This window comes from Pocillopora damicornis, chromosome 8 (assembly GCF_964200805.1).
Source record: "Pocillopora damicornis chromosome 8, jaPocDami1.2, whole genome shotgun sequence".
NCBI lineage: Eukaryota > Metazoa > Cnidaria > Anthozoa > Scleractinia > Pocilloporidae > Pocillopora > Pocillopora damicornis.
The window spans coordinates 24,197,872-24,221,454 of NC_142677.1; the positions used below are offsets into that span (position 1 = coordinate 24,197,872).

At 39.5% G+C, this 23,583-nt stretch overlaps 1 protein-coding gene across 2 annotated transcripts; it reads right to left on the bottom strand.

Moving 5' to 3' along the window:
- Nucleotides 1-1,792: 1,792 nt before the first annotated feature.
- LOC113665724 (sperm-associated antigen 17) lies at nucleotides 1,793-18,464 on the bottom strand. Of its 2 annotated transcripts, none has more exons than XM_027181450.2 (28): nucleotides 18,261-18,464; nucleotides 17,963-18,103; nucleotides 17,397-17,609; nucleotides 17,095-17,287; nucleotides 16,335-16,522; nucleotides 15,475-15,699; nucleotides 14,947-15,145; nucleotides 14,188-14,309; nucleotides 13,040-13,174; nucleotides 11,648-12,208; nucleotides 10,865-11,077; nucleotides 10,133-10,382; nucleotides 8,974-9,792; nucleotides 8,659-8,894; nucleotides 8,039-8,380; nucleotides 7,188-7,527; nucleotides 6,487-6,951; nucleotides 5,994-6,128; nucleotides 5,624-5,874; nucleotides 5,390-5,441; nucleotides 4,933-4,980; nucleotides 4,485-4,682; nucleotides 4,217-4,381; nucleotides 3,594-4,004; nucleotides 3,219-3,343; nucleotides 2,663-2,914; nucleotides 2,436-2,580; nucleotides 1,793-2,231 (listed from the first exon to the last, which is right to left on the bottom strand). In XM_027181450.2, exons 1-28 carry the CDS (start codon nucleotides 18,345-18,347, stop codon nucleotides 2,077-2,079), a joined length of 6,666 nt encoding a protein of 2,221 aa, XP_027037251.2. In that variant the 5' UTR covers nucleotides 18,348-18,464; the 3' UTR covers nucleotides 1,793-2,076. The 2 variants fall into 2 exon arrangements, with proteins under 2 accessions (XP_027037251.2, XP_027037264.2); XM_027181463.2 differs by having other exon boundaries at nucleotides 1,793-2,254; nucleotides 2,396-2,580.
- Nucleotides 18,465-23,583: the final 5,119 nt, after the last annotated feature.

A 23,583-nucleotide genomic window follows, 5' to 3' on the forward strand; every position in this document is an offset into this window, starting at 1 on the left:
CAGGCAATCCAGTGTAAAATCTCACCTTCTCGTTGTCATTTGCGAAGTAAGCCTCATCGAATGGTGGTTTGGCAGTCGAGATGTGAAATAAATAATCGAACTCCTCAGTTTGAGTAGCTGTTCCTGTTTCAGTTTCCACTTCCATCGCTGAGTCCAAATTGAAAGAAATGTCACTGACCTTTTCCCCTGGTTCGCCAATTTTTTGTCGCTTGGCCTCGATTTCTTCCCTGAGCCGCTTTTCATTTTCTGCCGCAACACGCTTCATCTCACGATCTCTGACCCTCTCGTCTCGTTTCCCGGCAGCTTCTAGATCTGCTTGAAGCTTTTCTGCGGCATCACATTTATTATGGCCTAAATTCTGGGTTGGAATCCAATCTGGATTGTACCTATCCCACAGTTTTGCAGCTTTCCCTGAGATAAAATGTCTACCACAGACTCGTCCGTGCTCCAAAATGCTGTCCGTGAGGTCTTTTCGGCTGATGGCAGAAATCCATTTTTTCGCCTTTCCTCGCTAAGAATTCTTATTTCGTCGCCTTGATTCGTTACAACTGAAGGAATTCTTGCCATATAAACTCCTTTATCACGAACAGTTCGGGTTCCACAGCCAAAAATCGCACACAAAACCTTTTTTTAGAGCTCACGCGATACGAGTTCACTGTTTACATGTGCACCAATATGGCGGCCAATTGTAAAGTGGTCACGTGACTGAAAACGATCTATAACATTAAGTAAGAAAATTCTGCAAGAAGGCTCATTGATGCCCCCTCCTCTTCCCCCCCTCCCCTTTCACCCCGCTCTCATAGTGTACCACATGGGACCACATTACAGTGTAACATACCCTGCTTCTGACATTTGTCTTCCATCCAAGAAACACTCATGGTGAATAAATTCTAACAATAATGTCCACCTTAACAATAACTCGCTCGTTAATACCCGGTGTAAGTTAAAGGAAGACCCATGAACTGATTCAACTTCCGCAAGGATTATACTCTGACCCTTAACTTAGCATTTCCTTTCTTTATCCATCGAAAATTACAAGACTCATTAAGATAAAAGTTCATCCATTCAAGAACTAAGTCCTGGCAACAAACTAACTCCACGGAGCGACCCGAGGGTACATAAATGACTGTGAATATGTGAAAATCATTTATGTGAACTGTGGATAACGACGTGAATATGAAAGCGATCTTCCCAGTAATAAACACTACTTAAGCAGTAGGGAAATTAAGGCCTGGAAAAAAAATCAGGCCAGTACGGAATTCGAACACATGACCTCTGCGATACCAGTGCAGTGCCTACCAACTAAGCCAACTGAAAATCATATATGTGACATCTATGTTTATTACGAACCAAAATGATGACCAGCTCCCAGTTTAGGTAGTGTTCATTGCTACGAAGATCGCTTACATATTCATTTCTTAACCCGCAGTTCACGTATATGATTTCATATATTCACAATCATTTATTCATCACTTTAGGGTTTATCACGAACCAACATAGTGACCAGCTCCCAGTTGGCCTGTTAGCTCAGGTGGTAGGGCACTACACCGGTATAGCATAGGTCATGGGTTCGAATCCTGTACAGGGCTGAACTTTTTTCAGGCCTTATTTTCACCACTGCTCAAGTAGTATTCATTACTGCGAAGGTCGCTTTCATATTCAATTGAGGGTACGTTCTTGGTTAGTCTGAAGTTTTAGCGATCCACTCGCACCAAATTGCCCATAAAGACTGGGGGCGTGGAGGGGATTAGCTGGCCAGGCCAACTTAAGGGATCAAACATAACAATCCAGGTAGATGAAGAACACTGAACACTGTAATAACCAACTAATTTGCAGATGTAGTATACATCAGCAACTCCCATCTCTTGCTGTAAACTTGTTTACTAACCTGTGTGTACGAAGCTAAGCCAAACGACAGAAAAGCATACAAATTCATATAAATATATGAGACAATTCTATTACATTTGTACAAGCAGGAAACACTGAACTAAGTGAACAACTCCTTAAAAAAAAGGAAAACGAAAACAAGGGATAACACTCCATAAGCACTCGTGATTCTGAAGCATTAACTATGTATCAAACAGACGTATTTATCACAGCGTAGTCTCCTTCTTTACGGGGCCGAGTGGGGTCTCTGGATGGCGGCCTATTGGGTACGCGATGCGTTCCTTGCACCAGGCCCTCCTCGGTGTCACCATAGCGGATTTCATACTCGTACACAGTCATGATGGGTAGCAGTAGTCAAGGAAAGACCCTAATAGTAAATATCATCAAATTAAGATTACTAAAACAGTCGATTTCGACAATACCTAGCTTTGAAAGGAAGGTGAACTTTACTAGGAGTGGCAAGATGTCACACCAAGCCTTGTTCACTTAAGCATTCATCTCAACTGACCTTATTTCTTAATAAACACGGGTTTGATTAAAAAGGATATTTGCTGTAACAGGAAGATAAAGTATGTCGGTCTCTGTAACTATTTCCACATGATGTCCCACGTGACCTAAACCACTATCTCCGACCACGCCTACTGCCACAGCAAAAATCTCCACATCCAGAACAGAGTTCATACCCGCCGCCACCTTAAAAAATAAGCGGAACATGATAACATATGTTGGGTTTCTGACAGTAGATTAATAACAAGATAAAAGAAACAAGGCTTACAGGTCCAGGTTGATAGAGAACACGCAAGCCAGTCGATGGTGGTGGCTGCTTTATCTTGTACCGACAGCTATCAATGCCGACATTTTTCAGTAGTACACTATGAACATAAGTGCAGCCTTCCTTTAGCACCCCAAAAGACACCTGTGGCGGCAGCAACTCAAAGCCTCGAAGATTCTCGACTTTCTGCTGATCACCACCCGTCACAGACACTGTGTGTACACGACGGCGCACGGGGTCCTCGATTTCGTAGAACTAAAATTTGTTTAAACAAATAACAGATAATAATCAGAACTTAACATCACAATGAAGAGAGACTGGGTTAACTTCAAGTAGTGTACAGTAAATTATGATCGCGAAGAAACGAGAAATAGAACCTTTCTCACTCTCCCCGTAAGGTGCTAGGAAGTTACAACAAACCGCAAATTCCAACAACGCACCGCTCTCACTTCACTAATGTTTGGTTTAAGTAACCTCATGGTTTACGGAAAAGAGAACATTTTGGCTACGAGTTGATTAATTCAAATTTGTACAACAGGTGTCAATTGCAGTAACACACCTGGCTGTTGGGAAGAGCTCCAGGTTTAGAACCCTTTATACAGCTGGGAAGTTTAACTTTAGCTTTCCTGGTTTCTCCGGTAACATCGAAGTACAAACTCCTGGGACTGATGTGCGGCATTTCAACTGTTAAGAGAAAATTGAGCCATTCAAATAACATTCATAATCCGATTTTAAAAAGTAATTTGGGAGAAAACAAAGCAAATTAAGTAAGTTACTGGATTCACAACAAGACATGACATGACACATACATAATTAACAGAAGTCACATCACTCAGGTAACAGAACACAACAGTTCACCGTATAGAGTAGCACAGCACAGCACTGCATAGCATTGCATAGCATAACATGATCAACCGTTGCAATAGCACCTCACCTGAAAACACTGGACCGTTTTCATAGCCATCTGCGTCCTCTGGTTCGATGGGTCCTTCCAATCTCTCCTCCTGCGACGACGGAACATCCACCTCCTGAACAGACTCTAAATTGTTTCTCCACTGAGGGGAGTCCCCCTGGAGGGGGGAATCTTGGGAAAGAGGCTCAGAAGCCTGGCGAGGTGTTGGATTACTAGGACGAGGATTAGCGGTCGTGAAGGCCTGTGAAGGAGTAGGATTAGTTGGACGGACAGGGGTGGGGGTGCCGTTACCAGTAGCGTGCGCAGGAGTGGGGTTAGTGGGTCTTATGCCGTTTGGCGTGGCACTTGGTTCTCCCGCTGGATGCGAGGAAAGCTCTCCACTTGTTGCAGGGAGAACAACATCAGGGCTAGGAGCAATTTTGCTTCCTTCACCTGTTGTAAGAATCAGGGATAATAATGGGTCAACAGTTTCACGTCACTAATGCCCTTCAACCAAAAGAACAAAATAGAAAACAATTTACATAAAATTACATGTGCAACAATTCCAAGTACATTTGAAAAGTACAGACTTGTACAAAAATCCGAAGTAAACAAAGGAAAGCAAATAAACTACAACGGTGGAGAGATAATCGAATACATCATACCTGTGCAGTCAGACGTAGCGCTTTCCTCGTGTACAACAATTTCTGGTGTTTCAGCTGGGCTACTTTCTCCAGGGGGTGGATGACGTGTTTGATTTGCTAATTCTGAAGTTAACGCTTCCATATCCGGGACCTTTGGGCTGTGAATACCTTTCAGAAACTCTTGCCCTGACATAAAGACACTTCTATTAACGCTACAATTGAAATCTTTTCACAAGCTGATATTGACCCTATTTTCTCTGCATTTATTAACTTGTTGATAGCTTCATACCTGATCTCGTTTCGAAATAGGGAGGAACTTCTTTGTATCTTAAGGCATGTTTCCCATAATCCAGCTCGGCCAGTTCTATTTGATCCCGCTCCCACTCTGACAAAGATCTTTTCCATTTTGGGGGTGGAGGAGGTAGGACTGGGTCTGGAGTTATTTCGTCGACATATGCGCGGCTGATATCCCGATTTTTCGTCTTGCCTACATTACAAAATGGTTAAGGACAGCTCAAAAACTGATAATATCATATGAAAAATCAATAGGTCCGCTGACACTTTTCCTGTATGAAAACATTTTAATGAATCTGCCCCAAAAAACACGACACGATAAGTAAGCTAAAGCAGATCATTCCTAGTTGTTTCACAATGATGTTATTAGTAAAGAAATTAAACAAAAGGTTGCTAAGTGGTTATACAAAAAGATTTCTTTCATCATTAGAGCCTTAACCCACCAGAGAATGCTTCAGCTGTGTTTAGTATTTCATCTTCCAACAATATTCCTATTAAATAGGATGAAAAAGGTGAAAATAAGCTCAAATAATCCTTTAAGACGGTATAATACTACTATAATGATCAAGGTACAGAGAGTCCTAGCAACGGGGAGGATAAGTGTATATGTGGATAAAGATGGGTCATTTTGAATCTGTCAACAAGCTGTTAATGTCCTTCTGTTTCAAGTTGGCCCTCAAATTTTTTTGACCTTGCAAGTAACATATCTTGTGGTGTTGGTATCTGCTAATGATTGTCAACCAAGGCCTGATACGGTATCAGTTGTTGAAAATATTTAGTCCTTTTTACACTTGGCAGCGTCCTAACCAGTTTGTGGTTTGCTCACGAAAAAAAATACACCAATTACAATAAAATTAGAAACACTCCATTACTAAGACTGTAGACCACTTGCTTATTTACCTTGTTTCCCATGAGCCTTAACTTTATAATCTGCGCTTTCATGGAACCTTACCTAAAATCAAAACGCCAATCATCGTAATATTGTAAAAAGCCTGAGATGAATAGAGTTCCTATCGACAAACGTGAACGACTGCATTCTCCGTTTCTTTTCTTTTTAAATACTTGAGTAAAATCAGTGCGAGAAATTTCAAAGCCACCAGAAAAGTAACCACAACAGTTGAGATATTCTCTTACTTTATCTTCCAGTTCCTCGGCAACCATCTTCTCACTCTCATTTCTTGGGTCTCTCGGCAGTAAGTAGTCCAATCCTGTTTGTCTCTTTTCCAGGTAATCGCTATAAGCTTGTATGGCCTTCACCATCTGCTGTCTTTGGTCCAGAGTCAACGGCTTATACTGAATAAGTTGACGGAACTCTAGAACCCGTGGACAAGTGACATTAGGAAGGAGAGTCGGTTTCACACAGGAGCCAACGCTAAGGCCGCTACCTAAGGGTATTAAAAGACAAACGTATCCAATTCGGTGGAACATTTGGTATGAGAGGAAAATATGATCAGAAAAACCGAACGAAACTCCCAAAAAAAACGCCTTCAGACAGAGTTCCTACCAGCATTAGTGCCAAATACAGGTCCTGGCTTTTCAACTTCTCTCGAAGACATCATTTTGAAGTCCCTCTCTCTAAGCCCTGGTGGAATGATGAGCCCCTCATCTTTTTCTTTCAACCAGATCTTCCCAGTTCCACCTGCATTTCAATCGAAACACTGCTTGGAGGACATGCAAACTGTGAACTCGTCGAGTGTTGGGTTAGGGTTAGGGTTAGGGTTAGATAAATGAGCTTAAGTCACCTACAGTATTAATTACTGCTGTTGTTACATTAGATATTGATTGTCACTGCTGTTATGATCTAACATATTGATTAATGACACAATAGTTGTTATTGGAATTATTTCAAAATAACTATCGCTTTCACACTTTACTGACAGAGCGATGATTCCCTTGTTCCTTTTCTAAGCTTTAACAATATTCTGCTATACCAGTTTGTTGGTTTTTAATACCAGTAGTATAATAAATCATGCTGAATCAACTAGGCAGTCGCTTACCGGAATAAGGCTTCACGATAGTGATCCCTGTTACGTCGGCATGTCCTTCCAAGGGGCTCCTTAAAACAGCTGTTAATGGGTCATCCTCGGCTTGTTTCAAGAAGTCCTGCACGTCAACACTGCGCAAAAGCTCAGAGCCTGACCCATCGGCATGGATTACAAAAAAACGAGGTACTATGGGACTCACAGGTGCTGTCTCTAAGGGCCCTGGTTCTAAACGCTCCTTCTTCTCATTTGACGCATAATCTGGCTTCGCAACCATATCTTGGTATGTGGATTCAGTTTCCTCCTTGTCAACTGTAATGCGACCGTTTGACAAGACAGTAAAGTGTGTCCCTCTCCCATCCGTCATTTCAAAACAGAGTTGATTGGCAGTGCGCATGACATAAACCCCCGTCGGTGCTTTGGCGTTCCCGTAATCTTTGTTTAAATTTTGCGTGTCACGGCCATAGTAGGACACAATACCTGAAAAAGGTGCATACGACCCGACAATTTACCCTAAAGTGTCAGGAACACATTCTAAATCCAGTCTTTGTCTTCTAATGTAAATATTGGTGAAAGACCAACAGTAGTATCTTCAGAATTGTCATGGTCATCCGCTTGGCGTAATTTCCACAGTTTTTATTTGTCCTTATTCTAAAAAAAACAGTGATAAAATTCGTATCCCGGCGCTACCACTTAAGATACTCTTAGAGTCTCACCTTTTGCTTCTATGTGCAACTGACTCCCATCAGGTCTGTACATAATACACACGCCATCTGCTTGTGTATCAACTTTTGTGCCATTCCCAAATATAGTTTCGCACGAACCCAGATCACGATCAAAAACTAGGGTAGGGAATCCTATGCATTCTACCTTCACGAACATTTTGGTGACGTCAGAGTAGACACCCTGTCCTCCCGCCTCATTGTCAGGGACGTGAATATCTTGTTCAACCTTTTTATAGAATGTCGTCAAACGTGTTCCGTCCGCGTGTTCCACAATTCGTGTCCCATCCAGACGCTCAATTATGACAACATTATCCTCGCGCGTTTTCAGTACCTAAAAAATACAATTTTATTCAAAGAAATGCGTGTTTTGTTTCACCGTTTACTCTAAAGTTCGCGCCAAGGAATGGATCCTACCCCACAAGCACTTGACAGGCACATGGCGGCTATAGAGAAGTTGAATAAATCGTAATGTAAAAAAAGGAATTCCGTCAATATTAAAGAACCTCCCTACATTGTGCTAGAGTTATCTCCATTATGATCTACCGGGACAAACATTTGAAAGATTTGTTGCCATAGTATGATTAGGATTGTTGGAGACTGGAGAAGGTGACGCTTAGGGATTAATGACGTCAGGTAATGATCAACAGGGACTGGTTCTTTGGATTATTTAATAAACATATAAACAAATTCACAATAATTGTTCATCAAAAAACGACATATCGAAAGATAAAAAAATTTAGGAAATGAGATTTGGTGTATGGACACAATTAAAACTACTTAATAACACCGGTTTACTTTCATTCCTCACCAGCCCCCAACCCCTCTCGATCATTTGTACTAACCTGTCCGCTTTGAGGACACGTGGCTGTGGAACAGTGCAGTCCATTAACAGTCTTATAGCCTCCTTCAGGCAGACTCAGCACTTTACTCCCATCCACACCTGTACTAGACCATACAGGTACTTTATCAGGGAGCGAGATCGCTGGCACCAAAGGCTCCTCCAATGGTTTTGGATTTGTTCCTGGCCCACGAACGCTTCTCTTAGCTGCTGTAATCGATGGGTCCTGTCTGGCTACAGCACTGCCTGGCTTGCTACTAGAAGGGACCTTTTTCATAGGGTAAGATTCACATTTGCTTATTGCACCATCCGGAAATAGCACTTGAACGCTCCCATCGGTAAGTAGCTGCATATATAATCAAACGAAAGAGTCAGTGGACGGTCCGAGAAAGAGTATTTTTATAATGTTAGTACAAGACCATTAAACTGAACTTATTCAAATTACAAAGCTAAATTTAAGGTTCTTAATATATATGTGATTTGTCGAGCCGATTCTCTGAACAAAGTTGAACCCTCTCCAATTCGCTCTTCTCATGTTAACTCGAATATCAACCGAATAAAATTTGAAAATGATATCAACACAAAAAAACGAGGAAGATTGTGAAGAAACAAACTCAGACTCACTCTAATAACTGTACCATCAGTCATAATGGTGCGAGAGATTTCTTCTGACGCTGGTTTTTCTTTGACAGACCTAAGAGGCCTGATGGGATAGCTCTGTCTCACAACCACTCCTCCCTTACTACTTGAACTCTTATAGCAGTCATCGTTTAAGTACTGTACATGCTGACCGTCAGGACATGTGATAAACACGTGTTGAAATGGTTTTCTTAGCTTCTCTTCCTCCGCCTTTCGTCGCGCTGAAACAATAAATAAAAATCTGAATTAGCTGACTAGAGTTATTTTACAGTATTTAACTTCGTATGGAGACTTGTCTACCTTCTTCCTCCAATCGGAGTCTTTCCTCTTCCTGCTGCTGTTGTATTTCTTCCATTCTTTTAGCCTCTTCTTCTGCTCTCTTCCGCGCTTTTGGAGATCCTGCTTTGGGTTGTGGACTGGGCGTAGGCTGGGGGGGCATAACTGTATCTGCCTTTAAATATCCTGTCACTTTTTCTTCTGATTCCTTTGACTCTTTCTCTTTAAAGGAACCTGACGGGCCATAACCACTGAGTGCTAAAACCATACCGTCACTGAGCTCGGCCACAAAGGAGCTGAAATCACAAAACGGTTTTGGACCCTTTGGGATTTTTTGTTGTTCTTTCTCAGAAGCTTCAATTTCGCTTTTTTCCAGCTCATCGTTCTTATATTCTTCTTTCTCATTCTTATCTATCCGCAACTCATCCTTTTCTTCTAGACCCTCCAGCTCTTCTTTTGTCAGAATCTCATCGATAGGTTCCAAGAAATGAAGCACAAACATATTACCATCTTTAAACACAGACGTGGAAACTTTTCTGGCTCCCTGGACATACTGGCTCTTGTTAACCTGTATTTGACCACCGTCAGCCGGGAAAACTGTCATTAAAGACCCGGACACGTGAATCAAATTATCTCCTGTGTCATAACCAATGAAACTATAAGATTTCTCGACAGGTTCATCCACGGGTTGTATCTCAGGCTCCTCCAAATCCCCTAAGCGTGACCGGCTTTGGAGCCCTCTTTTGCTTGTGGCGCTTTTGATAGAACGAGAGCCTTTTGCGGAAGGACTTCGACCCGTCGCCGATTTCTGCCGACTAGACGCTGACCCATCTCTCTTCTTATCTGCGAGTAAACCCAGACGCAAACAAGCAGTTATAAAATGTAACGCTTAGAACAACAACACTCGAATATCCCTTGGTTTATAGACTGGAAAAAAACTGGCTTTCTTCTTTCGGAGTCAACGCTGCACGCACCTCGGTGAGCTGCGGTTACATTAAAGAGTGTATTTTGTTTTAACACTACACCTTTAAGAACTGCCCTACTGGCTGTTTGTTTTTATCTTTGCTTTATACTCACAGTTTAAGTCTAATTCATCTTAGCAACCAAACAAAACTACTTGCAGCTTGGAGTGAATAGAAGTGTTTGTATAAAACAGTTATAAAATGTTCGTAAGACGGTTAACCTTTGTCGTCCTTCTTCTCGGGCGAAGCACTCTTCTCGCGAGTCTTTGCACTTCTCTTTGGACTTCGGGACCCCCGCGCGCTCTTTTTTCCTTTCTTTTTGTTTTTCTCCTCTTCTTCTGCCTTTATGAGAGCCACTTCCTGTCGGGTCATTAGACCATACCGACTGCCAATCTTCAGGGGGACGCTCGGTTGTTCTGGAGCCGGTGGGGGAGGAGTAGGTGTTCTGGCTGCTTCTTCTCGAATTCTTTCCTGTTGTGTTGTTTATGGAATATTTTTTTTATTACGGTTCATTAAAAAATAAAACCAAGAACATCTCTACAACATTTTTTTTTTTTCCCCTTTTCTAATCTTTTTGTCGCATTGAACATTTGTTTTTCTTGAAGGATTCCTCAATTCAGAGACATGTGGGATATTGATCAAATGAAGCCTTTAAGTGCTACTGTGGTTCTTTCTTTATTCACTCCGAGCTTTCGCCGTTCTACAGCATCATCAGGGATGAATTAGCTTTTAAGTTATGGAAACAAAGATCATGTCTCGGGTAACTCACAATAACACCATGTAAAGCAATAACACAGTCACTTCTGTCAACGGTTTTTGCCTTGAATTTGACCAAAATGCCAAACACTAGCTTGTGAGCATAGGCACTGTGCAGAATATGATGTCTACAAACTTTGCCTCACATTACCATACCATGAAAACAAAAATATTTTATTTAGTTATCGTATATTTACCTGTTCTTGAATCCAGTCCCCAATAGAACTGACCACATGTTCGAGGTAGTTTTTGAAGCCCACATTAGAGTGGAGCTTAGTGCTCCAGGATAACTTGCTTCTACTGTCACAGCTGGCTCCCACGGGATTGTGTAACGCAAGTAATAGTGTGTGGTCACGCTTGTGATAGTAAGTGTCCATGTATGGATAAGCAAGGCGTGCAGCTTCCAACACCTGAGATACAAGAGGTAACAGGTGTAAATTCTCACACACACACAACCACAGTACCAATGGGGTTTAGTCTGTAGTGAAAAGGACTCCTTGAGGTATTGTAAGAATCATCATTATAACTACCGCTCATATTTATTGAAATATGAGTGGTAGTTGTTACTTGTCCTATTTTACGTTTTTATTTCTGCATTTTTGTTAAAACTGAGCTTCTACACTTAGATAACAACAAAATTTCGACCACTCTACTTTTCCATCATCATGCTTACAAACCATGATCCTTGCTCTACAATAATCACATAACAGCCTATGAACAAAGAAATGAGCTTAAGAGAAGCTAAGGTTTACAGTGTAAAGCTAAAATAGCAGAATTACATAACAGCCTGTGAACAAAGAAATGAGCTTAGGAGAAGCCAAGGTTTACAGTGTAAAGCTACCCTAGCAGAATTACATAACAGCCTGTGAACAAAGAAATGAGCCTAAGAGAAGCCAAGGTTTACAGCATAAAGCTACCCTAATATTATTGAACACAACTTACACAAGAATTATATAGTATTGATCATATCCAACATTTACCTGTATCATGGTTTTTGGATCAAAATGTTCCACAAAACACCACTCGTCAAGATTACGAAAAGATGTCAGTAAGAAAGAATCGTTGGCAAGTTTCTTTATCTCTAAGTCCTCATTAGGGAATCTTAAGGCTTGGAACTCACTAAGCTTGCTGTAAGGGTGGTCCCACAGGTTTGAATAAAACTTGAATGATTCATCTACCTCCTCAAGATCCACAACATCTCCATTGTGATCTGCAACCTTCAAGAGCATTCCTTCAAAAGCAAATTGCTTCAGTATGCGCTCCAGAGAGTCAGAGGAACTCATCCTGGACTTACAAAAATGATACAGCTCACTAGCTCTTGCTTCACGCTCCACAAGGTCTTGACCATCTAGTTGTGGCAGTTCTTTGAGGCAGGTTTGAGGAAAGAGATCAAGTATGCACCTTTCTGCTTCTTGTGGGTCAAGACTATTGGCTGGCACAAGATCATGTAGGCGGGATGTCATTCCATCACCATACTGAAGGATTACTGGGGATTCATGAAGTTTTTGAGGTCTGGTAGTGTCTATAGGCTCAGTAATAGCCTAGAGTATTAAAGAAACAAACTGGGTCTATCAAAGTCCAGATAGTATAATATATATATATATATATATATATATATATATATATATATATAAAGAGGACACATTGACTCTCTGTGACTCTGAGTTTTGCACCTGAGTGCTCATCAGACAGAACTTAGCCGAGACGAGACTTAGGCATGAAACTCAGAGTCACAAAGAATCGATGTGTCATCTTTAATTCTTTAACTTATATATACTTAGCTCTGCTACCACAGCATTGAGCACTTTATGCCAAGGTAGACTCTATTCCCACATTCATTCATTTATATATATATATACATACACACATACATACATACATACATACATACATGCATATACAAATATATATATATACACATACAAATACACAGTTTCTAGCAATAAAAGTTTTGTGTTTTGTATCTACAAATAACCCCAAGCAGGATATGCAGGAAGACACCTGAACTGTATGTTTGAAAATACAAAGAGGACAATTTAAAGATTCAGAACATCACATTCATGAACTAAACCAACAAACAAGTAACTGGGCCTTTGAGAAATGAATGATTGATTACTTAGTGTTGTAAGGTGAAAGCCAACTAAAATTATGTTTTGGTGGGGGTATTTTGTTAGTGTATTGACTAAAAGAAACTTTTTTACTGGTGTAGCACAAAATAAAGGTTTTGATGCTAGCAAATAGTACCATTTTGTGTTTTTTGTTGATCATCTGATTTATCTGGCTAATACGCTCTGAAGGCAGTTTCAATTACACATTAGACAATAACATTTCACAACATGCAGGCAAAAGGCTTAAAACTTCAAACACCTTACCTGTTTGCCATCATTTGGCAGTGCTAATTTAGATGTTTTACAAGAAATATATGCCGCCAGGTCGTGGCTGAGACCATCTTGTCTTGGTGGAACAACCTGATCCAGTGGATTTGTTTCATCAACTGTTGCAACAACCTGATTAGATACATGTACATATAACACCCTGACATTGATGATGTTCTTTATAACAAATAATCTAATAAAGAACATATCCTCAGACATTATCATGAAATATTTTTCATTTGGAGAGGAGCCAATGTGAATCTCATTTTTTTATGATTCATCTGTATCAATAGACATGATACCCCTACTGAAAATGTCAGTTCAATGACCAACAGAGAAAATTGCAACACAAACAATTTTTTAGATTGGTATTTATATTTTGTTGTTGATTCAGGGAACAAATTGTTTTTGGCTTGCATTAATTTTGGAAGAAGGAAATTCATAAACTATTTACTCAATCACTTACTTATTAATAGTATCACATTCTTTTCACCATTTCATTTTTATGTAATACTAGTGAGGAAACCAATCATAGCTGGATATTGCACAGGATTTTTGTAAATCAATTGCCCATTTTATTTCAACTGGCATGCTCTTAGCATGTAATTCTCTCATCCCAATTTAATTATTTTTTCTGTTTCTGCCAGTAAATGACCAGCACAGTCCACTGAGTAGGCATCATGAATTTGTTTAGCTATGACACTTTGCCAGCAGTAATGCTGCACAACTTTCTTCAAGTGTTTGCAAACTTATCCCTATAACTACCTTGAGTGACCAAGACAGAATTTCTCCTTATAATATCAAAACAATATCAAGCAGACAAGTGATCAGAACAAAGAAAAATATCAATTAGGGGATTATAAGTTGATCCAATACCAAATTCTCCAAACTAACATGACAAGAACTTATGGCAGACAGTGAGGAGAATTAGGAATGAGATACTGGGAGTTAAAGGGTTATTACAGCTAGAGGTAGAGATTAGAATTAATTGCCAACTGTTCAATGAATCCCATTGCACAAAGTTATGCATTTGTATGGATGAATACTCAATATCAATTATATTGTGCACCTGCATGGAGTTTGGCTCAGCAGCTCTTCATATAGTTCTTAGCAAGTGTAATTGCTACAGTAAATCTAACCCTAACCTGCTCCAACAAGCAGTGAAGAATAAGAGGAACACTGTGGCTCTCAGGTGGTACACTGCTAATCAGGTGATCATAGTAGCGTTTGTCGGCATCTGCTATCACAACTGAGGCACTGCCACCATCTAAAACAAAAACACACAAATAGTGACAGAATCTTAAAAAGGGAAAACAATGTGACAGCCACATGAAAAAATTAAGGCCCCTTTTGATGAAAAAAAGAAATCTTGGAGCTTTTCAATTTCACAGATTTTTGACCATGTTCTTTAAACACATTCAGTCAATTTTCTTCACCAGAAATGTAAGAAGGTATCTTCCACTCTGATGGAATTAAAAATGAGAGAGACGTTATTGTAATTTAGTCAAAGAATCCATCCAGTTCAGGCAGGTCATTGATCCTTAAGCATAGCAGATACTCTACTAAAATTATTCAAACAGAGGTTTTGTGATGATAAGAAAGGATTTTGTCACCAAGAAAACTCAAAATTCATTCCTTTTTTTTGTTAAGGTTGTAAGGAACCCTTTCATGAGATACACAAAAGCTTTTACAAGAAGTTGGCAAGAATCTACCCTTCCTAAGCCAATAAATGAAAAACTTTAATGAAACAATTTCTCAAGTACACAAAAGGCAATTTCATTTTTATGTAATAAAGGCTTAAAAACTCTACAGCATCAAATAGTTAACAAGCTAAGATACAGTTTTTCCACGCTATCAAAATGTAAAGAAAACCATCAAACAGAAAATTTGAAAGAAGTCCTTACCCTGATTAGCTGTAGTAGATTGTGACCCTAGGGGGTCAGCAGCAGGTGGAATGACTAAAGCACTTGCTGAAGCTTTCAAATGTACAGGAACATGAATCAACTTCATCAAGTTAAGGTAATGTTTGTACTGCTCCCAATGATCCAACATGTTGTAGCACACATCAGCTACACCCTCAAATATTGCTGTTCCAAATTCAACCTGATGTGAAGATTTTCAAACAATAAATCTCTGTTGAACTATGTTGTAATGTACTGGTAATACTTCTATCAGTTCAAGAACAATTACTTTACTGTGTAATTTAAACAAATTATGAATTAAGAAAAACAATATATATTACATTGAGTCAACAGTGCAACTCAACTTAAACAAAATTTTTTCCAAAAGATACAATTTAAACAAAAAAAAGACAAACAATTTAAAATAATTGCTTTTAAATAAGAAAAAGATACACAGTGAATTAAAAGAAAAAACTTATTCTCACATTTATTCCACAATATTAATTAATTCAACAGTCTACAATCAATTGCCTTTTTCTCTGCCTCTAATTCCTGAAGATTCCTTTTTGGTATGATGCTGTCTTTAATTCTAACTTCATATTTGGCTACGTCTTTGAGCTTGTGACCAGAGGCAGCTTTCTTTACAATGTTTTGTGATTCAGCCCAAAATGCTTTGATCAAAGCTTCTTGTTCCAGCCTTTGAGCAACCTCCTCTGACATGACTAATTCCCTCTCCAACAACTCCACATCATCTTCCTAAAATTTACCAGAGAGTTCTGCATTAAAGTTACCCTAACAGTATGTTTCAGGTTTGAAACAATTTTGATTTAGATTTAAAAATTAGAGCCCAATTACAATCCTTTACAGAGTTGCTGAAAAACTTCCCCCTTTCCTACTTGTCAAGGTTATTAAGGAGAAAATTGGGCTGTAGATAAAAGAAAAAAATATTTAACAATGAGAGGGGAGCATAATGTTGCAACAAAACTTGACAAAGGGCGTAGGTTAAATTAACGGAGCTAACACAAAGGGGAATACTGAGAAGGAAAGCCAAAGCTACTTACAATTAGCAAGCACATTCACAATTTGATTTTTTTTAAGTAAAAAATTTATATTAAAAGGAATACATGAATATATGAAATAATACTTGAAATGTGGGTAATATCTAAATATGGCTCAAACAATACAGTTCACAGCATTTTAAATCTGATTTTTAAAATAACCCTCATAACAACAAATATCAATGCATATTTGGCAAACTTAAAATAATAAATGAAGGATTGCTTTAACATTGTAGAATTTCCTTATTCTTTAATCAAATGAAAGACCTTAAGAGCTTTCCTGCTAATGCAAAGTGGTCTAGGTAAATATTTACTGTTCAGTTGTTAACTCACCTTGGCAGCTGTGTTCTCATCCTTTTGGTGTGTGGTGGGTGTGAGACTATCATAATTCTCTGCTTTGAGGCAGATGAGTGCATCAACATTGACACCTACTTCAATCAAATTGGAAATAACTGAAGCTGTGAGGATACCTTGGATTAATACATAGTGATGAGGGCTTCCCTCATCATCAGGCTCATCATCTACAAGAAAATTAACACTAAAATGAAAACAGAAACACTACTGTTGACAATGTATTTCTTTATGCATAATAAAGCATAAAGTTTCACTATCTTTTAATACCACCTTGTCATTATAAGGTTAACTTCATGCATCTGAGGACAAAAGTGCTATTCTTAATGAGAGAAACCAATGAAAACAACAGGGTGTTACATGCTTTAAGGGTGTTATTCAAAAACCATGTTTATTTCTTCACTCCTTTAATTATACTTTTTTCATATTTCTTAAAGCTAATTAGTGCATTAATAATATATAGATTTAGCCAAGCCTAAAAGCGGAGCTTGCACTTTTTTTTTCCCAAACAACTTGCCAGGACTAGAACCCGGGTTGTCCGACTCGGAGCCCAGTGCACTGACCACTGGACTACTGAACAAAGCCGTGGCATTGGCATGCCTGTGGTACAGTTGACCACGCATGTCAAAAGTAGCACCTTGTACGGTCGTACATCCAAATTTTTTCAGCTTGATGGGTTACTACTATTTTGTATAATTATGGGGCTACACTCTGCGAGCTCTGCTATAAATGTGTAGCTTACCAATAGTCTTAAATGTATCTTCCACATCTCCTCTCCTCTTCAGTTTTGTATCCTTTTTTGGTGATGGAGGTATGTCTGCCTCTTTTTTACCCTTCTTTTTTCCTGGTGATTTTGATCGTTTGCCAGCAGAAGGGCTTCTTCCAGACTTCTTTCCTTTTTCGTCCTTCTTGGCAGCTTCAGCAGCCTTTGCAGCCTTAAATTGTAAGAGCAAAAAAAAGAAAGGTGGAGAGTTGTCACTATCATAGCCAAAGAATTGGTGTTCTTTGGGGTTCTAGTATCAATATGCAGAGAGAATGAGGTACCTTTTTTTCCTCCTCTCTCCTCTCCAAGTCTTTCTGCTTGATTTGTAACAACTTGAACTTGAGGAGTTTAGCCATCAGTGTAGGAGGTATAACTTCACCTTGATCAACCAATGGTTTCACTTGCTCACATACTTCATGGAACTGAGGTGGTTTAGCTGAAGCTGCACCCTTTCCCTTACCTCCTGTAACAGGCCCTTTTCCAAATTCTTTTACCTTAGTAAACAACACGAGACATAATGTCAGGTGATTTAGTGTTAACAACTGAGTTGAAAACGTAAATTGGCCAACGTAAAGAGTTTAAAGGCTTTAAACTATTAACGGTAGCCAATTTACGTTTTCAACTCAGTTGTAAATAACACTAAATTACCTGTTATACTCTTCCACCGACGCAGCACCACAGTTTCTTTCGAAACTTATAATTACCCCCTTTTTTCATAATGTAAGGTGGACTATCATATCTGCCCATCAACAGAATCATTACGAGTCAAACCAGTGAGGCTTGTAGTCCATAACAAATCTAAACTTCTAGGTGGAGTTGTCTATACTAAACATGAAATTGAACTTACGTCCTTTATAAGACCCTCATATGTTATTATGCTGAACAACTTCCTCACTCCTGTCGCGACAACTTCGGACATAGTTTCAATGAAGACATTATCATCAGCCTTATTTGGTACAACAAAGAACACACAAGAACTCCAAGTTTCCTGAAGCAAAATTAGACGATAGACTCGTTATAAAGGAAAAAACAAATAAATTCTTGAAAGCGTTGTCAATTGTAGGGAAAGACGGAGATGACTACAAAAGCCAAGAGATTGCTATGATAATCCAAATTAAACTTTGCTGTACTTAAATTGTTCTCACCTCACTGAAAGGTGCTTGAATCAGTTCTGTTTCCCATCTACTTAGTTCGTTAGCCGATGCACTTTTTCCTCTACGCGACTTCGACATATTCTCTACATTAATTTTTGGGAAAGAAACGACGTTCTCGGCTGCAGAAGTAAATACTTGGATCGCATAACCTCACCCGCCATTTTGTAGTTTGTTGTGGTTGCTAAGCAAGAGGGTGATAGTTAGGTTCCATGCCTTCCCGGTCATCGATATGGTAACCCAAGCCTTAGTCGGCTCCCACATGGTTAAAGAGTAAGTTTCCAAAGCTTAAATCATGAAAGTCTTGGAACGCGACCGAGTTGTGTTACACAGGCCTCCTTTCACTGCCGAGGAAGGAGGAGAGAGGACCCTGAGAACGACGAAATTGAGCACTCACTTCACAGGATACCACTGACATTATCGCATGCGGCCAAGCACGACTAATTTCTTTCTTGACATTGGTTTCATTAGGACACTAAGCGGCAGCGCAAAGGAACTTTTGAACCTTCCACAATCCACTGGGTTTCAATTTCGTATTTTCACTGGTCATAAAAATTAAAAATTTAAAGAAAGCGACAAAACTTTTGAGTCTGTAAAACATGTTTCGAAAGAAACTTCTGCCATCTTCAGTTAATTATTGTACAAAGCGTTGGAAGTTGAGTTATATAGTAGGTAGAACAATGCTAATTATGATAAATAGTGACTATAAGAAAAGAGGTAAAGCATGAAAGTGTGAGAATTAAAAGGATAGTTTGGATTTACATGGTGTAATTGTTGCTTCCAGGATGGTTGTTCTCTTTGAATATGAATAGCCTCTTTTATCTTAAGTTGAAAGCTGGTGAAGGCGTGATCTAAAACATGGAAGTCATCTGCTGAACACAAAGCGCGACAATGTGGAGAATCTTTCAGATGATTGAAAATGTAAGAGGCTCTGTCACTGACTAAGTGCTCTCTAACACGTGTGGAAAAATGCCGGCAGGTTTCACCGACGTAACAGGCATTACAGCCAGCACATAAAAACTTATAAACCACACGTGAACGGAGCCCATCAGGGACAGGGTCTTTCACACCAAACGGGTTACCGATTTTGAAGGAAGAGAAAACCAGTTTAATGTCTAAGTCATTGCAATAGCACTTAATAAAATGGCGGATCTTTTTTTGAGTGATAGCAGAAAAGTGGCCAATATAGAGCCTAAAGTAAAACGTAGGTGAAGCGGTGGGAAGGGAACCCCGGGGATGATGATTGCTTTGGGTCCCAGTGATGTAATGGTTTATAATCTTCTCAATTAAATGAGCAGGGAAAAGATTCTTTTTTAGAATATCAGTAAGTTTGTTAATGTCCTCGTAAAACCCTAACCAGGTGTTATTAATCTTGTAAGCCCTATCGACGTGTGTCTTAATGAGACTCACTTTGTGAGAGTACGAGGTGAAGCTGAAATAATTAGTTAGTAACCCAGTGAAAGTTTTCTTGCGGTAAACCCTGGTTAGAGAGGAAGGATCCTCGAAACCCTGTGAGAGGCCGAGCCGGCGAGAGGTCTACAAAAAATTCGGCAGTCACTATCGGTACATGACCACTTACAAAACTCTCGCAGGCAAGCGGTGCTCAAGACCTCAAACTTATTTGCGGGGGAAGAAACGCTTTTAGTGTCGAGCTTATAAACAGGGCCTTGGGCTTCACGTCCTTATGTCTTTTGAAGCCTGAAAACGCTCCTATGATGCTCTCACATTCACAAGCATATAGTGAATTGTTTCACTAAATCAATGAGGAAGTGATCAGGAAACGTAACTTTTTCTGTAATATTTTGTGTCTAGTTGGTTTTCACATGCTGTGCGACTTTATCTGATGCCGCGACCAAGAAGCGCAACTCTTACGAAGTTTGGCTCAACGAAAGCAATAAAAACGATATTTTTTGACGAGACTATAAATTACCACGGTGAGATTTTAGCTCCGTCAAAAGGTTTTCCCAGGACAGCTACCCTAAAGCGACAGAATGGGAGACTTGAAATCCTGACCGAAGCGTGCATAGAATTTGATTTTTAAAACAAAACTTAAATGTTGAAAATAAAACTTGAATTACTTGATACTACAAGCATAATTCATCCATCCTTCACCAAAATTTTGAGTTGAAAATGTTGGTGGAAAAATGTCATGAAAAATTGTTTTGATGATAAGATGTGTGGCCCCAACTGTACTACCCGGTGCTTTCATAAATCAACTCCACCCTAGCCTACGTGTAGCCGTACCCTTCCCCCGCCAAGGTGAAACGAAAGCGAGGCAACTCACATCCCTCGCTTCCGTTTCACCATCGGGGGAGGGTACGGCTACACGTAGGCTAACTCCACCCAAACCCTCACACATATTGTTACAGAGAGAGAGAGAGAGAGAGAGAGCTGGAGGAAAGGGCACATTTCTATCTTTTTTCAGGCACTTTTGTAACACAAGAGGGCACTTCTGTAACGTGACAGGCACTTTTGTAACTGTGCAGGGCATTTTGGTAACTTTTAGGGCACTTTTGTAACTATGGAAGTTTATAAATATTTTTTAATTCCTGAACTACTTAAACCCTTAAAAAATTTGTTAACGCAACCACTTCAGTTGCTTTTTAGAAAATGGAACTTTTAAACTGGACGACGTCCGAGTTGATAGAGTTAGGGGATCAGAAGGGTAGTACTTCAAACGTTCTACGTGGACAGGAAACGTTCTTTCACCAAAAAAAATAGATCGTTTTGTTAAGGGTTGAGGATTGCGGCAGACAATCGTTCTGATAACAAATAGTAATTATTCAGGATTTGGAAAGATTTATGCTCAAAAAAGTGTTGATACGGTATCTGACTCTCAAAACATTGAAAGTACCGTAATTTATTTCGTACATACTGAGCGAACGACTGAAAATACATCGTTCGTCCAATCGTAGACATGAACGATAGTACTTCACAGTGGAGGGCAACAAGCGTGTTGCTTTCAGTAAGAAAAAATCTCAGTAAGTATGAAATAAAAACATTACACCCTGGAAAATGCTTGAACGATTTTTATTCACTCGTTGCTTTGCATAAAAAAAACTCGCTCGTTCGTTTTTTGATGCACAGCAACTCGTTAATAAAAATCGTTCGATGCCCATTGTATCCCTCAGCGGTGCGTTCTCCTTTCCTTCATTGCTTTATGAGTACGTTTTGACAAATACCCGTCGTGCACACGTCACCAAAGTGCACCGACACCAGGAAAATAAAGCAAGGACGCGGAGAATGGGTCAGAGTTACAACAGATTGCAGAACAAGTAATCCTTTGCCACCTCTGTCCTCCATATGTGAGGGGTACTTTGTACTTTGTAAGTTATAACTGCGCTTTGTAGTTAACGTTTGATTCTTTTGTTAGTTCTAACGCGCTCCGTTGTTTACGTTTGATTGTTTTGTTAGGTCTAACTGCGCTCTGTAGTTTACATTTGATTGTTTTGTTAGTTTTACGCGTGCTTTGTCGTCAGCGTTTAATTCTTCTGTTAGTTCAAAGCGCGCTCTGTTGGTTATGTTTGTTTGTTTTGTTAGGTCTAAGCGCGCTCTGTAGTTTATGCCTGATTGTTTTGTGAGGTCTAAGCGTGCTCTGTAGTTTACGTTTGATTGTTTTTTTAGGTCTAAGCGCGCTCTGTAATTTACGTTTGATTGTCTCGTTAGTTCTAGGCGCGTTCTGTAACTTACGTTTGATTGTTTTGTTACTAAGCGCGCTCTGTAATTTATGTTTGATTGTCTTGTTAGATCTAAGCGCACTCTGTAGTCTATGTATGATTCTTTTCTTAGTTCTAAGCGCCCTCTGTAGTTTATGTTTGACTGTCTTGTTAGGTCTAAGTGTGCTCTGTAGTTTACGCTGTAGTTTATGCTCCATCCGTAGAACTCTTTAATAGACTGAAATGGATTCCTTTTTACGAGAAGTGTAAGATTGACAAAGCGTCGATAATGTTTAAACGAATCCACGGTGCACTACCTAGCTATTTAAACGAGCATATTCCGATCAACAACTCAAGACATTCAAGAACTACGCGCTATTCAAACTTTAATGTACTGTGCCCCAGATATAACAGGGAAACTGAAGGTGGGCGCACTTTTCTCGTCACCATTGTTATCTTGGCTACAATGAAAAATCGGCTTTGGAGATAATAGACAATCTCCAAAACAATAACTGGCTCGACAAACTCACTGCCGCGGTTTTCATCGAGTTCTCTGTCCATGAACCATCCAGTAGACTGTTTAGCTTTGCCAGGTATCTTTACGAGAGGTTACCAACTGGTGGAAGTGTAACTTCTCGTGACGTGCAGACATGGGCTCTTTATCGAGCTCCAAGTGGCTTTTTCGCTGTATACCAACTGCTGTTTGTCATATTTTCCCTTTTGATCATATTTTTGCAAGTCAAAGAATTTGTAGGAGAAGGCAAGGCCTATCTTGTGCAGTTCTGGAACTGGATCAAGATTTTTCAAGTGTTTACTTCAGTTTCTGCGGCAGTACTTGTGGTGTTGAAGGGAAATGAAACAAGTCTCTATGTAAAGAGAGTAATAAAAAATCCTTTTGACCATTCCAGTCCAGATCATTTGGTCCAGCTTTGTTACGTCGAGAATTATTTACTAGCTATATTAATTCTCATTTCTACGCTCCATTTGCTGAAGCTTCTGAAACTTAATCCTCAAATCTGGCAAATGACGAAGACGTTAAGAAGATCTTGGATTCCTTTGTATCATTTGCTGCGGTATTCACTACCTCGCTAGTGGCGTTCTCATTGGCTGAATATCTGGCTTTTGGTATCAAAATATCATCATTTTCATCCTTCTATCGAGCCCTTGTAACTGTTATTCAGATGTGTATAGGTGGAAATGTAAACCTCACTGATGACAAAGTTCAGTACTCGATAATTGGTTTATTATTTATGTATACGTTCGTCATTTGGATGAGACTACTTTTGGTCAATTTCTTCATCGTGATTATAGTTGAGTATTACAGAGACGTCAGAACAAATGTAACGTCTCCCAACGCGTCGTTAACTGAATTCATGTGCAACTATTTCTCAGCGAAGTTAACCAAGTTACTGGAATATCTACCTTTTTACTTTAAAAGGAATGTAAAAAAGCAAGAATTTAAACTCTCTGACGACGTCTTCTGGAAGGAATTTTGGCAAAGAGAGTTCGGTGCGGTGTCTCAAGATCTTCACACTTCACTTCAAAGTCTTGATCCAGAGTCAAGATCAACTTTATCTCAACAAATCTTTGATAATTGTCCCAATTATATAAGTTGCCAAGAGCTCACTAGATCTAGTTCCATAGTGAGCGCCAATAAAGAA

Bases quoted from the DNA above. Each gene is read 5' to 3' on its own strand.
- LOC113665724 (XM_027181450.2), bottom strand. From the start codon at position 18,347: ATGTCGAAGTCGCGTAGAGGAAAAAGTGCATCGGCTAACGAACTAAGT. The intron at 15,700-16,334 runs GTGAGTTAACAA...GGTAAATTTTAG, and splicing joins ATGAGAACACAGCTGCCAAG to GAAGATGATGTGGAGTTGTT. The intron at 11,078-11,647 runs GTAAATGTTGGA...CTTGTATCTCAG, and splicing joins ATCCAAAAACCATGATACAG to GTGTTGGAAGCTGCACGCCT.